This window comes from Ochotona princeps, chromosome 22, assembly GCF_030435755.1.
Source record: "Ochotona princeps isolate mOchPri1 chromosome 22, mOchPri1.hap1, whole genome shotgun sequence".
Classification (NCBI taxonomy): domain Eukaryota; kingdom Metazoa; phylum Chordata; class Mammalia; order Lagomorpha; family Ochotonidae; genus Ochotona; species Ochotona princeps.
In genome coordinates, this window is record NC_080853.1 from 16,732,226 (window position 1) to 16,745,142 (window position 12,917).

Sequence of the window (12,917 nt, forward strand, 5' to 3'; positions counted from 1 at the left end):
CTGGCACACCTGGTCATGGCAGGGGCTATGGGAGAATAAATCAGCAGAGAGGAACACTCTGTCTCTTCTCCTTTTGTCCCTCTGCCTCTAAAATAAACAAATAAATGAATAAACATTTCAGAAAGAAGATCTCCAGTGTTACAATCAACTATTAAAATTAATGTGAAGGGAACTAAGTTCAAGCTTAAAAGGTGTAGGCCTGGCTTAACAGAGCACAGATCAGCAACACTGAAGGCATTTTGGCAACACCCATCAATACCTTAAATGCACATTAGCAGTATATACAGGATTAATGGACTGATTTGGTAATTCTTTTTTTTTTTTTAAAGATTTATTCATTTTATTACAGCCAGATAGACACAGAGGAGGAGAGACAGAGAGGAAGATCTTCCATCCGATGATTCACTCCCCAAGTGAGCCGCAACGGGCCGATGCGCCGATCTGAAGCCGGGAACCTGGAACCTCTTCCAGGTCTCCCACGTGGGTGCAGGGTCCCAATGCACTGGGCCGTCCTCAACTGCTTTCCCAGGCCACAAGCAGGGAGCTGGATGGGAAGTGGAGCAGCCGGGATCAGAACCGGCGCCCATATGGGATCCCGGGGCCCCCAAGGCGAGGACTTTAGCCGCTAGGCCACGCCGCCGGGCCCCTGATTTGGTAATTCTAAGAATTTGTTCCATATATTTCCTTGCACAAGATATAAAGACAAACACACCAAGAAATTCACCCCAGTAAAGTGGAAAGTTGGGTTGTGAAAATTTGGAAATAACAAAGCATATATAAAAGGTAATTGGCTAGTAATTATTATATATCTATATAAAAGAATAAAATTCTGCTGCTCTAGCCAGGATGGGATAACTGGGACTAGATTTTGGCTCCTATTTAAAGCTATTAAAATACAAGACAAGGTCATAAAAAATGTTCTAAATCATTGAAGGAATAATGAAGGAAAATCAGCCTTCCAAGATAGATAACAGGACATAGTAGGGTAAGTTTCTACCTACAGCATAGGCAGCCCATATGAGACTTTAACTGCTAGGGTACCATGCCAGGCCCTAAGTGTGTTTTTTTAAATAAACTGGTTCATAAAAATACTAGCTTCTGAATAGTATCCGATGGCAGATGTGGCACGGGGCCCTAGAACTACAAAGCCCTCACAGGCCTCACACTCTAGCCAGACCGCAGCTACTTAATCAGCATTTCAGATGTTATTCTATTTCAGTGGGCTGACGTCACAGGAGAGAAACGCAGGATGTGTGATTGGGATACGATGGGAGCGGGAAGGCACTGCTCCAGTGTAAGAAGTCAGGGATACTTCTCCAAGGAGGCAGTGTTTGGTCTAAGGTCTCAAAAGCAAAAGAGAACTGGGCAATAAAAAGGGGGCAGAGGAGGGATGTGTGTGACAAGGAGAGCAGATGACTCTGTGGGAAAGTCTGACAAAGAGCAGGGAGCACTCCAGAGGGGGAGCTGGTGTGTAGGGCAGTTTCTGTGGTCCAGGCATCAGCAGATGATACAAGGGCTCACATGACAAACCCTGGGAAGTCCTCCCGGCTCTTACCCACTAACCCCAACACTCCACCGGCTGGGAGCTGGGCCTGCTCTGTGCTCCCGGCAGGTGCCACGGCCCACCTACCTATAAGATGGCTCCCAAGAGGCTTGTCCTCTATCAATCCCAGCTGCTGCCAGACCCACATGCAGTAGGATGGGGAGTCGGCAAGGTCTACCAGCCTCAGGACTTCGCAGCTGCCCTGCACATGACAAGGGGCACAACAAAGAGTTAAGTCCAGGGGCTGCAGGTAGGTCAGGCTCTGAAAGAAACCTCTCTTCCTATATCATTTGCTGCAGTATTCAAATAGCTAAAGAGGCATGCCACATTGGTGATGGAAAAAATTACCACAGAGGACACTGCTGGAAACGATGCCAAAGCTGGCTATGAAGGGGGCCTGGGCTCTTTTAGGATACATTTATTTGAAAGGCAGAGTGATGGAGGGAAGAAGGGAGGGAGGGAAAGAGCAAAGAAAGGAGGCAGGGAGAGGAAGAGGGAGAGAGATCTTCCACCTGCCGCTTCACTTCCCAGATGGATCCAAGAGCAGGATAGCAAGGCCTGGTCCAGGCTGAGAGGGACTCAGAGCTCCACCCAGGTCTCCTGTGCACGTGGCAGGAGCCTGTGCACTTGGGCCATCTTGCACTGCTATCCCAGGTGCATGAGCAGGGGCGGGATTGCAGTGGAGCAGCTAGGACTAGAATCAGTGCTCTGACACACGATGCTAACGTTGCAGGCAGCAGCTTTGCTCACTGCACCATGACGCCAGCCCTGGGGCCTGGGTTCTTGATGATTTCCTAGAATAGATATTCTACCCTGGACTGCTTAATTCCAGAACTGACAACTGCATAAGAAAATTAACTATGATTTATTAAGCAAGTGGAATTCTGGGAGCCGGAGCAGAGCAGCTGCAGGTTACAACACAGTGCAGGTCTGGCAGAGAGCGCAGGTAGATCTCTGCCCAAGCCCGCAGCAGGACTGGGCTCCTGCCTGCTGTGGTCAGTTCAGCTGGATAATTTCTTTTTTTTTTTTTTTTTTTTTTGAAGATTTTATTGTTATTGGAAAGCCAGATATACAGAGAGGAGGAGAGACAGAGAGGAAGATCTTCCATCCGATGTTTCACTCCCCAAGTGAGCCGCAACGGGCCGGTACGTGCCGATCCAAAGCCGGGAACCAGGAACCTCTTCCAGGTCTCCCACGCGGGTGCAGGGTCCCAAAGCTTTGGGCCATCCTCGACTGCTTTCCCAGGCCACAAGCAGGGAGCTGGATGGGAAGTGGAGCTGCCGGGATTAGAACCGGCGCCCATATGGGATCCCGGGGCTTTCAAGGCGAGGACTTTAGCCGCTAGGCCATGCCGCCGGGCCCAACTGGATAATTTCTTTAGCAGCAAAGTATATGGTGATGCAAGTTGCCGCAGAAACTTTAAATGTCATTGGGTGACCCTCAGCCCACCCCTCTGCCATCCCATTGATCATGGAAGCAGGTTCAAGCTGGACTCTCCTCCACTAGCTGAGGCCCTCTGAGTGACCACAAGGAACAAGGTCTCTCTGATGAGTAGCCACGGGCAAAAATGTTGATGCCAGAGCAACTCTTGCTTGCTGAGAGCAGGGAGTGGAGTTCTAATACAACCCCATCTGTTAGTTTAATGTCTGATCCACGTTTGACAGTGACCTTGGGAAGAATGCCAAAAGATGCACGGCTTCTGCTTGGGTACACAGTGCCACACTGCCTGCACACACACCACCTCACTCACATTCTTTCCAACAGGACAGGAGAAAACATTTGAGAATAACACTGCATCTCAGGGCCCAGTGCAGTAGCCTAGTGGCTAAACGCTCACCTTGCATGTGCCGCAATCCCATATGGGCACTGATTCATGTCCTGGCTGCTCTACTTCCCTTCTGGCTCCCTACTTGTAGCCTGAGAAAGCAGTCAAGGATGGCCCAAAGCCTTGGAACTCTGTACCCACATGGGAGACCCAGAGGAGGCTCCAGGTTCCTGGCTTCAGATCAGCTTAGCTGCAGCCCTTGCGGCCACTTGGGGAGTGAACCAGTGGAAGGGAGATCTTTCTCTCTGTATCTCCTCTCTATATATCTGCCTTGCCAATAAAAATAAATAAATCTTTAAAAAAAATAATACTGCGTATTACATAATCTTTTCCATCTTCACTAATTTAACAGTTAAAAGTGATATACTTCCTTTTAATTTCACATGTGTATAAACGCTCTTTCTAGTGGGAACTCTAATGGAAACATGACATAGATTTAAGATTACTGCTGAAGATGGAGAAGACAGGGAAACCTTTAATAAGCCTTTACTACATGGCAGGCATTGTGCTTAGTGCCTTGTTCAACATTCATTCAGTCAACATGCATTAACCAGGAACATACACCCATACTCTCTTTCACACACACAGAGTCATACGCTCTGTATGACTGCGGTTTTTTAATGGCGTCTCTATCTGTGGAGAGAACAGTTTCTTCATGTGTCCCTCAGAGAGGCTAACTGTGCAAACTGAGATGCCTGTGGGCCTTAACTATGTGACACCAGGAGCAAATTGGGTTCCCCAACTCTTCAGTCCCAAGGAATATACAGGAACCCGCTGCTGACGTCGCCCTCTCGTGGCACTATGGCAAAACTACAGGAGCTGGGACAGCCAGGTTTCCAGAGCGGTGGGAGAACACTGAGCCCTGAGCTGGCCGGAAATCCAAAACAGAGTGGGTAGGCATTAACCAGCTCCAGCTGGAAGGGGTTGCACAGCATAGACCCGGGATTGCAGATCTTGTGAATGCCAAAAGGCAGAAATCACGATTTGTATGTAAAACAATTAAATCCTATTTTAATTTCTATGTACTTCAATGAAAGCAGAGAATGGACATCTCCCACCTGCTGGCTCACTCCCCAAACACCTGCAGCAGCCAGGGAGAAGCCAGGAGACAGACAGTCCCTGTGAATCTACCCTGTGGTTGGCAGGAGACAGTTCTGACCCACAACCTGCTGCCCTGCAGGGTGCACCAAAGCAGGAAGCTGGACTTGTCAGTAGAGCCAGGACTTGAAAGCCGGTCCACTGACCATTACCTGGTGGCTGTGGTGACTTCCTTCCTCTGTCATATCTCAAGAAGCTGCCCTGGGCTGGCCGCTCACCTTGCAGAGGAACAGGATGCAGGCCGACTCAATGACATCTCTGCAGATGAGCTCCCTGTACGCGAACTTCACCACCTTCCCCAGAGTCACAAGATGCCAGAGCTTCTCATCGTCCCAGGACTCAAACAGCTCCATCGCCCTGCGGGGAGAGGCCACCACAGTCAGGACCTGTGGCCCGCCCTGTCTCCTGCCGGCAACACGCGGCCATCTCCAGCCAGGGTCGACGCCCTGCTCTGGGAAAAGCCTGGCCGGGAGGAGCCCTGCACCCACCCCCTCATCCCATGGGCCTTAGCCCTTCTCCCTGGTGCCTTCACCATCACAGGAGGCAGGGGCTCAGAGAAACAAAGTAAGCCAATAGCTGACATAGGAACTCAAGCACCAAATAGAAGATATCTCTCTGTGTCTTTGTCTTTCTCTAACTCTGCCTTTCAAATTTGTGGGCTCTTGGGACCTGAACAAATGGATGGGATCTCTGTCTTTGTCTTGAAAATAAAATTTTTAATTACATATTTTAGATTACAGTTTAGACAGGGGCTGCAAGCACAGGGTGCAGCAGAGACAAGGGTTGGGCAACTTCCCCATGCTGGGGTGAGCACGGGGAGCGAGTGATGCGGGATGCCTGGCCAGACGCAGGTACCTCCTCATCGAGGCAAACCAGGGCACCAGCTGCAGGGAGACCAGCTGGGACAAGCGCTACAAGGGGCCTAGTCCACTGTGTAGCCAGCAGGGCTCACTAGACAGGTAGTCTTACAACCATCCCACAAAGCAGGGACACTGAACCTGAGCCCTGAGCAGGTACAGTAGGAGTCAGTTGGGCGGAGAGGTCAGATGAGAGCTGGGCATTCCAGAGCATTCCAGCACTTCACGTGCTTCCCACCAGGTCCACAACAAAGCCAAGCTCCCCTAAAATACACAGGAGACCAAAAGCCTGTTGAATGAGATGCAGTTACCTAAAAAAATCAAACCGGTACTGAGCAGCCTTCTGAATTTCTTCACCCAGTTGGTTAGTGTCCATGTCCTCCCGGTCAACAACCAAGAACTCTGTCTCTTCCATGCAGACCACGGTGTTCCTCGACAGAGAAGAGTTCAGAAAGCCCATTTCCTGGTGAGTGGACAGGACCTCAGCTGGTATTAGCGTCCCCTTCCCGCTCCATCTGCACCTTGGGCACACTCATCCCCAGGCTCTCCCGCCACACTTGTGGCTTGTGAAAACAAAGCAAGAGGCCTGAACAGGCCAAAGGAGAGGATGCTGGAGTGACCCCTCTCAGGGGTCACCCAGATGAAGACATTGGCCTTGGACATCACCAGGTTCAACTCAGCCCGGCAAGTGGCAGGTGAAGACACAGAAGACCAGGCAGGCTGAGGGGCCTTGTCACCCCCACCCCCACTCTGCAGGAAGCCAAGCTCACCCCGAAGGAACTGCCCTTGCACAGCAGTGTTGGGTGGGGGTCCAGGAAGGCACTGCTGCCATCCTCGTCTTCAGTGAGTGCCACTGTGCCCATGTAGACAAAGTAAAAACTGTTGCCCCTCCGGTCCTTCTTGATGATCACACGCCGGCGACTGAAGCTGGGGAGAGACGGCAGCCTGAGCTGGTGGCACTTGCCCTTTCAACCTTCTAGGGTCCCCAAGAGCCTGTGGTGCTACAGCGAGTCCTCTGGGGTTGGAGGAGGAGTCAGAATGAGCGAGGTTCTCTCGGGCCGGCCAGCCGGCCATGGACTGCTCAGCTTCAACCCAGAGGCTGGGATCTCCATGGTCCTAAGGGCGAGGGCATGCCCCCAGTGACACGGATGGGACAGAGGCACTCCAGCCATGGAATGGGGTTTTGAAGAGGAGTGGATGCAGAGCAGTGTTCCTACAAATGTGGACTTCACAGCTGGAGCTGGAAACCCTTCAGAGGCCATCCAGAGGCCATGGATTCCCACCTGCACTGTGGAGACAAGAAAAAAGGGACCCAAGGCACCCCCAGCCCCCAATATCTCAGCGCCAGGACCCCAACCTCCTGCAGCAGCCGCATGATACTGGCCACCAGGCACCACAACTGTGCCCTAAGTTTGCTCTAAACTTTCCAGCCCTTAGAGAGTACTACTGACCCCATAAAGCCAGCCCAGAACCAGGGAACCAGGAAAGCCATTCTTCTCCCAGAACAAATCCCAGTGCTCTCTGACTTGTGTGACAAAGAGAAGGTTATTTTCTGTTTCCCTTTGGACTACAGTTGAAAAGATGGAAATGAAGAGAGGTGACAATGGCAGTCATCTTGCCCCTACGAAGAAGAGTTGTGTTTACACAAAAGAAGAGCCCAGAAACAGGAACAGACAGGCAGGTGCTTGGCACGGTGACGCTGCTAGACCTGCCGCTGGAGACCAATCCCAGGATGTTGCTGGTAGGTCCCCTTGGGCCAGGCTTTCTGATCCTCGCAATAGCAAGAATCTGGTCTAAGCCACTAATTCCCAAACCCAGAAATAACCAGCGACCAGCAGAGGACTTTAGCAGCCACCGCCTCAAATCCTCCTCCTCCAGATTTTATGAATAAAAACCACATTCTTGTTCTTCCACTGTGAGGTTCCCGAGGCTTGGAAAGACCCAGTAGCTTGCCCGAGGGTCACCCTGGGCCAGGTGTGGCATTCAGTTCTAGAGCTTCCAGCTCCCTGTTTCTTTGGCTTCCATGACATCATTGTCTGCAGTGACTCTAACAGGCAGGGTGGGCTGCACTTCCGCCCTGGGCCGCAACAGAGCCAACAGTGCTCTCTGCGTGGACATCCTTGTCTACACACCCCCTCTGACTAAATCCACCTGTTCAAACACCACCTCCTCTGTGAAACCCTTGACCAAGTCAGCTGGACAGCTGTCTCCTCCCTCCAGCAGCATCCTGTACTGGTCACAGTGGACCCTGCTGGTGCACCCCGTCACTAAGAACCGTAGTTGGCTGTGTCTATGCACAGACTATAATCTCCATGAACAAATATGCCAGGGTACAAGGCCGCAGTGACCTTCTATCCTGGCTTCTCATGGCAGGCCCTTCTTCAGCTCTTGTAAAGCGGCCTCTGAGAAGCCACCGAGCCATCCTGGCAATGGCAGCATGCTCAGAGGCCCTGGTTCTAAAGTCACTACATGACAGTTTTTTTTGCCTTTGACAGTCTGGCAATGGCTTCAAGGCTAATACCTTAAGAGCATAAAATAAAATTCAGCAGAAGTACGCTTAATTGGTTCTAAAATTCCAGTGTGGGAGACAGTCATATTTGCACATTTTTATTGAGGCATCAAGTAAGACTTAGCAATTGATATAATACCTATTAAAATTTTGAGGGCCCAGTGTGGTTGTCTAGTGGCAAAAGTCCTTGCTTTGCATGTACCAAGATCCCACGTTGGCACTGGTTTGTGTCCCAGCTGCTCCATTTTCCATCCGGCTCCTTGCCTGTGGCCTGGGAGGGCAATGGAATATAGTCCAAAACCTTGGGACCCTGCACCCACATAGGAGACCTGGAGGAGGCTCCTGGTTCCTGGCTTCGGATTGGCTGAGCTCTGGCCATTGCAGCCACTTGGAAGTGAACCAATGGATGGAGGATCCTTCTCTCTGTCTCTCCTTCTCTGTAACTGTGACTTTCCAATGAAAAATAAATACATCTTTAAAAATAAATAAATAAGATTTTGAAGATTTGGTGAACAAAAATCACTTTTTAAGAAATCTGATGCATCTCTAGGGCCTGGCGGCGTGGCCTAGCGGCTAAAGTCCTCGCCTTGAAAGCCCCGGGATCCCATATGGGCGCCGGTTCTTGTCCCGGCAGCTCCACTTCCCATCCAGCTCCCTGCTTGTGGCCTGGGAAAGCAGCAGAGGACAGCCCAAAGCTTTGGGACCCTGCACCCACATGGGAGACCTGGAGAAAAGTTCCTGGCTCCTGGCTCAGGATCGGCACAGCACTGGCCGTTGTGATCACTTGGGGAGTGAATCAACAGACAGAAGATCTTCCTCTCTGTCTCTCCTCTGCTCTGTATATCTGACTTTGTAATAAAAATAAATAAATCTTAAAAAAAAAACTGATGCGTCTCAATTCACAATAGCTAAGCTATGGAATCAACCCAAATGTCCATCCTATGACAAATGGAGAAATAAAACATATAAATATACACTGTGGGAGATTGTTTCAGGACCTCTGCCTACTTTGCCTGTGTGGCAAGTCACAGAACAGGGCACACCGAGTCCCCGGGTCTCGGCACACTGACACCTCAACCTGACCTGCTCACTGGCCACACAGGCGAGAGAAGTGGGCTGCGCCCCAGTCTTCCTTTTCTGTCCTCGGGCAAGTTGTGCTGGGATTTTCCTTCTTTCTTTTTTCTTTTAAGATTTATTTATTTTTATTGGAAAGTCAGTGAATTAACAGATGGAAATTTTTCTTTCTGCCTCTCTCTTTCTGTAACTCTGTCTTTCATTAAAAAAATTCATTTATTTATTTTTATTGGAGAGAAGGAAAGATAGAGAAGAAGATCTTCCATCCAATGACTCATTCCCCAAGCAGCTGCAATGGCTGGAGCTGAGCCGATCCGGAGCCAGGAGCCTCTTCCAGGTTTCCCACGCGGGTGCAGGGTCCTAAGGCTTTGGCCGTCCTCGGCTACTTTCCCAGGCCACAAGCAGGGAGGTGGATGGGAACTGGAGCAGCTGGGATTAGAACCAGCGCCCATATGGGATCCCGGCGCGTTCAAGGTGAGGACTTTAGCCACTAGGCCATGCTGCCGGGCCCTACTCATTAAAGTCTTAAAAAAGACCTTTTTATGATGGAAATTCAATAAACATTTATGGAAATGAGTTAACTTTGGCCACAAATAAATTGAATATGACCTGAAAATGTAAGATTTCTTTCCATTGATAAATATGACAGTGGTTTGTTGCCTACATTCATGACTGAAAGAAATAATTCAGATGTTAATGAAAATAGAAACATACATGTTTCTCATTTAAGTTCACAGACCCTGTTCTATTATTTTCCTGAATCCAGTAGGAGGACACTTTCAAAAAGTTAGCGGAAAACAGAAATCCATTTTCAGTTATAGTTTGCATTTTCCATGAAATTTAAATTTTTGAAAATTTGAGAGGCAGAGAGAACCTACATCTGTTGCTTCATTCCCCAAATGCTTGCTATCCCAAGCCCAAACCAAGAGCTGGAACTCACTCCAGTTCTCCCACATGGGTGTCAGGGATTCAACTGCTTGACAACACCATGGCCTCCCAGAGTCTGGCTTGGCAGGAAGCTGGAATCTGGTGCTAGAGGTGGGGACCGAACCCAAGCACTCTGATATGGGATGCAGGTATATATATTTTTTTAAGATTCATTTTTTATTGGAAAGGCAGATATACAGAGTGAAGGAGAGACAGAGAAGAAGATCTTACATCTGCTGGTTCATTCCCCCAAGTGGCTGCAACAGCAAGAGCTGAGCCAATTCAAAGCCAGGAGCCAGGAGCTTCTTCCAGGTCTCTCACGTGGGTGTAGGATCCCAAGGCTCTGAGCCATACTATTCCGCTTTCCCAGGCCACAAGCAGCAAGCTGGATGGGAAGAGGAGCAGCCAGGATATGAACCAGCACCTGTATGGGATCTTGGTGCATGAAAGGCAAAGATTTGGCCACTAGGGTATTGCGTTGGGACCAAAGGATGCAGATGTCTTAACTATCAGTCCAAACACCCACTCCCATTCGTTTTTTAAAGAGCACTCTATACATGAACATTAAATTATTTTTTGCACCAAAGTGAGCATTTTTTAATTTCAAGTGCTACAAACTTTCTAAAGTCCTACCCCTAGTGGCTCACTCTGGCATTTAGGGCCTCAGTGGAGTCCTAGCTCTATTCCTTATCTGGGTGACCTAGGATGAGCCATCTGTCCCCTCAGGACCTACTTTCCTTTTCTAAAATACAAGTGAACTGGATCCTTCCTGAGGTTCCTACCAGATCATCTCCAGATCCAATGGCCCTCAAATTCAAGAAAGACTCTTGAGAAGCAAACGAGATTGACCCAACCATGACCACAATAAGCATAATGGTGGAGAGACAGGGTCTTTCTCGTGGCTGATAGTCTTCCAAGGGACGGGCAGGGCTGGCCACATGCCCCGAGCTAGGCTCCTGCTGCCCAGCCTGGTGGTCAAGGGCTGACCCCCTCACTGACCGTTCAAAGCGCATGATCTTGGCCAGGAGCACCTGCAGGGACTCGGTGAAGTTCCGGAAGCTGTCAAGGACCTGCATGATTTTAAGGAGAGTCTGGACTTCCTTCTCAGTCCTCCAGGAAGGCTTCTTTCGTGTGATCTTAATGGCTCTCGGAGGGAAGTGACCCTGAGGAAAGAAGGCCAGAGTGACCGACGGGACCCAGCAGTTCCCACCAAGAGGCAGCTGGCAGCTCCAGACACTGCCAGGTGCAGGCTGTCCCACTCCCCAGACAACCCTGGCTCACATGCCATAAGCCCTTTCAGTGTGCCAAGCTGTGGGTTAGCACCTTGGACACCCAGCCCTGTAACCACATCCCAAACCAACAGCCATTTGACAGATGGAAGAAACTCAGGCAGGAATGTAAGTGGACTGGCCACAGCCAAGGCCCATCTTTCTCCAGCTGTGCTGTTTATGGACTTTCCCATGTTAGAGGCGGCTTCCAGGCCTCAGGGGTCCTGTAGGATCCTCTTGGGGCATGCATACAGCAGAGTCTGAGCCCAGACCTCAGCATGCCACAGAAGACTGGCAAGCCATGCCAAACTACTAGGGAACACGGGACAAATCTACCCATTCATCCAGCACTCCTGCCGGCCAGGAAAATGGTCCACATCGTGAGTACCACCAAGCTCTTCTCCCATCCTCCCTTTCCTTCTCTCCCCGCCACTATCTCCCTCTCCCTACATGTGCCCAGCTCTGTCTGGAGGCCTTTGCTTGGGCTGTCTCGCCTACCTGGAATGTTCTGCCCCTGGATTTCCACGTGGCCACAGCCGCCTCCTCCTCACCAGTCAGGTCTCTGTGTGCTGCCATACTCTTATGAGGCGCACTGTCCAAAATAGTGGCCACTGACCACATGTGGCTATTTACATTACAATTAAAATATGAGAATAATTTCCCTGGCTGCACCAGCCACAAGTGCTCCCCAGTTAAGTATGGCTAATATGTTGGACAATCCAGATATTGAACTTTTCCATTCTCAGAAAAGTTCAACTAGACAAAGCTGCTCTAGAATATGAGTTCCGACATGAACAAGGCAACGACCTTGACCATCTTGTTGCGCCTTACATGCAGTAGATACTCGACAAAGTAAATATTTATAAAAAGCATGGATGGATGCTGGCAATAACAGTACCTGCCACGAAAGCAAAATGAAAATGGGAGACAGAAGTGGTGTGAATCAGCAGCAAGTTAAGCTGCCACTGCCGACCCTGGCATCCCATATGGGCGCCGGTTCTAATCCCGGCTGCTCCACTTCCCATCCAGCTCCCTGCTTGTGGCCTGGGAAAGCAGCCGAGGACAGCCCAAAGCCTTGGGACTCTGCACCCACGTGGGAGACCCAGAAAAAGCCCCTGGCTTCAGACTGGCTCAGCTCCAGCCATGGCGGCCATTTAGGGAGTGACCCAGAGGACAGATCTTTCTGCCTTTTTTCTCTAATCCAGATCACAGACACCACGCCCAGCAGAGGTTGCTTTTTTACTTAAATAAATGTCAGACTGTAGACATTATTTATGCAACTTGCTCTTTTTTTTTTCACATTTTTGAAGCTTCCCACATCCCAGTTGCTACAATAAGCCTGTTTCCCACGATAAGCCTCTCTGATACCAAGGGTTCGCCCAGGGAGGGTGAATGTTGTTAAAGGCCTCGTGTGGACTACACTGAGGACTAGTTTCCCGTCAGAATTTAAGGGCTGTGCTGAGGACCAGGTAATAAGTGCATAAATGTGTGTATCAGCTTTTCTGAGGTAGAGTTCACATATCCTGTGAGGCACGATTCCCAGTGTATAAGGTTGGCACTTGCAGTATCTTCACAGAGTTGTGCGACCACCACCACAGTCCGCTTCAGAACCCCCGCATAACCTGACGTATTCCAGTGCTCACTAGCAGACACTTTAGGGCTTTGGGGGGCGGAGTGCCCACCTCTGCTGCGCTGGATCAGCCAGACAAGCTCCTGTCATGAGCGCCACCTATTGGCCTTGCTTCTAACAACATTTTTGTGCCCCTTTCTCGCTCCCCCATCCCCGCTGCTTTACACGTAATTACCTTCGGCTCTA

The 12,917-nt window shown here is 50.0% G+C and overlaps 1 protein-coding gene across 3 annotated transcripts in view; it reads right to left on the minus strand.

Annotated features, from left to right (window-relative positions):
• Positions 1 to 12,917, minus strand: part of CNBD2 (cyclic nucleotide binding domain containing 2) — a 34,043-nt gene that overhangs the window by 16,272 nt on the left and 4,854 nt on the right. For 2 of the 3 annotated variants that reach the window (XM_004586036.3, XM_012927226.2), the window contains exons 4-8: positions 10,833 to 10,996; positions 6,094 to 6,250; positions 5,635 to 5,786; positions 4,685 to 4,823; positions 1,631 to 1,745 (exon numbers count right to left, since the gene is read on the minus strand). In XM_004586036.3, the coding sequence (XP_004586093.2) occupies positions 1,631 to 1,745; positions 4,685 to 4,823; positions 5,635 to 5,786; positions 6,094 to 6,250; positions 10,833 to 10,996 (727 nt within the window). The remainder of the gene's footprint in view (positions 1 to 1,630; positions 1,746 to 4,684; positions 4,824 to 5,634; positions 5,787 to 6,093; positions 6,251 to 10,832; positions 10,997 to 12,917) is intronic. The other variant, XM_058679677.1, reaches the window with a different exon arrangement.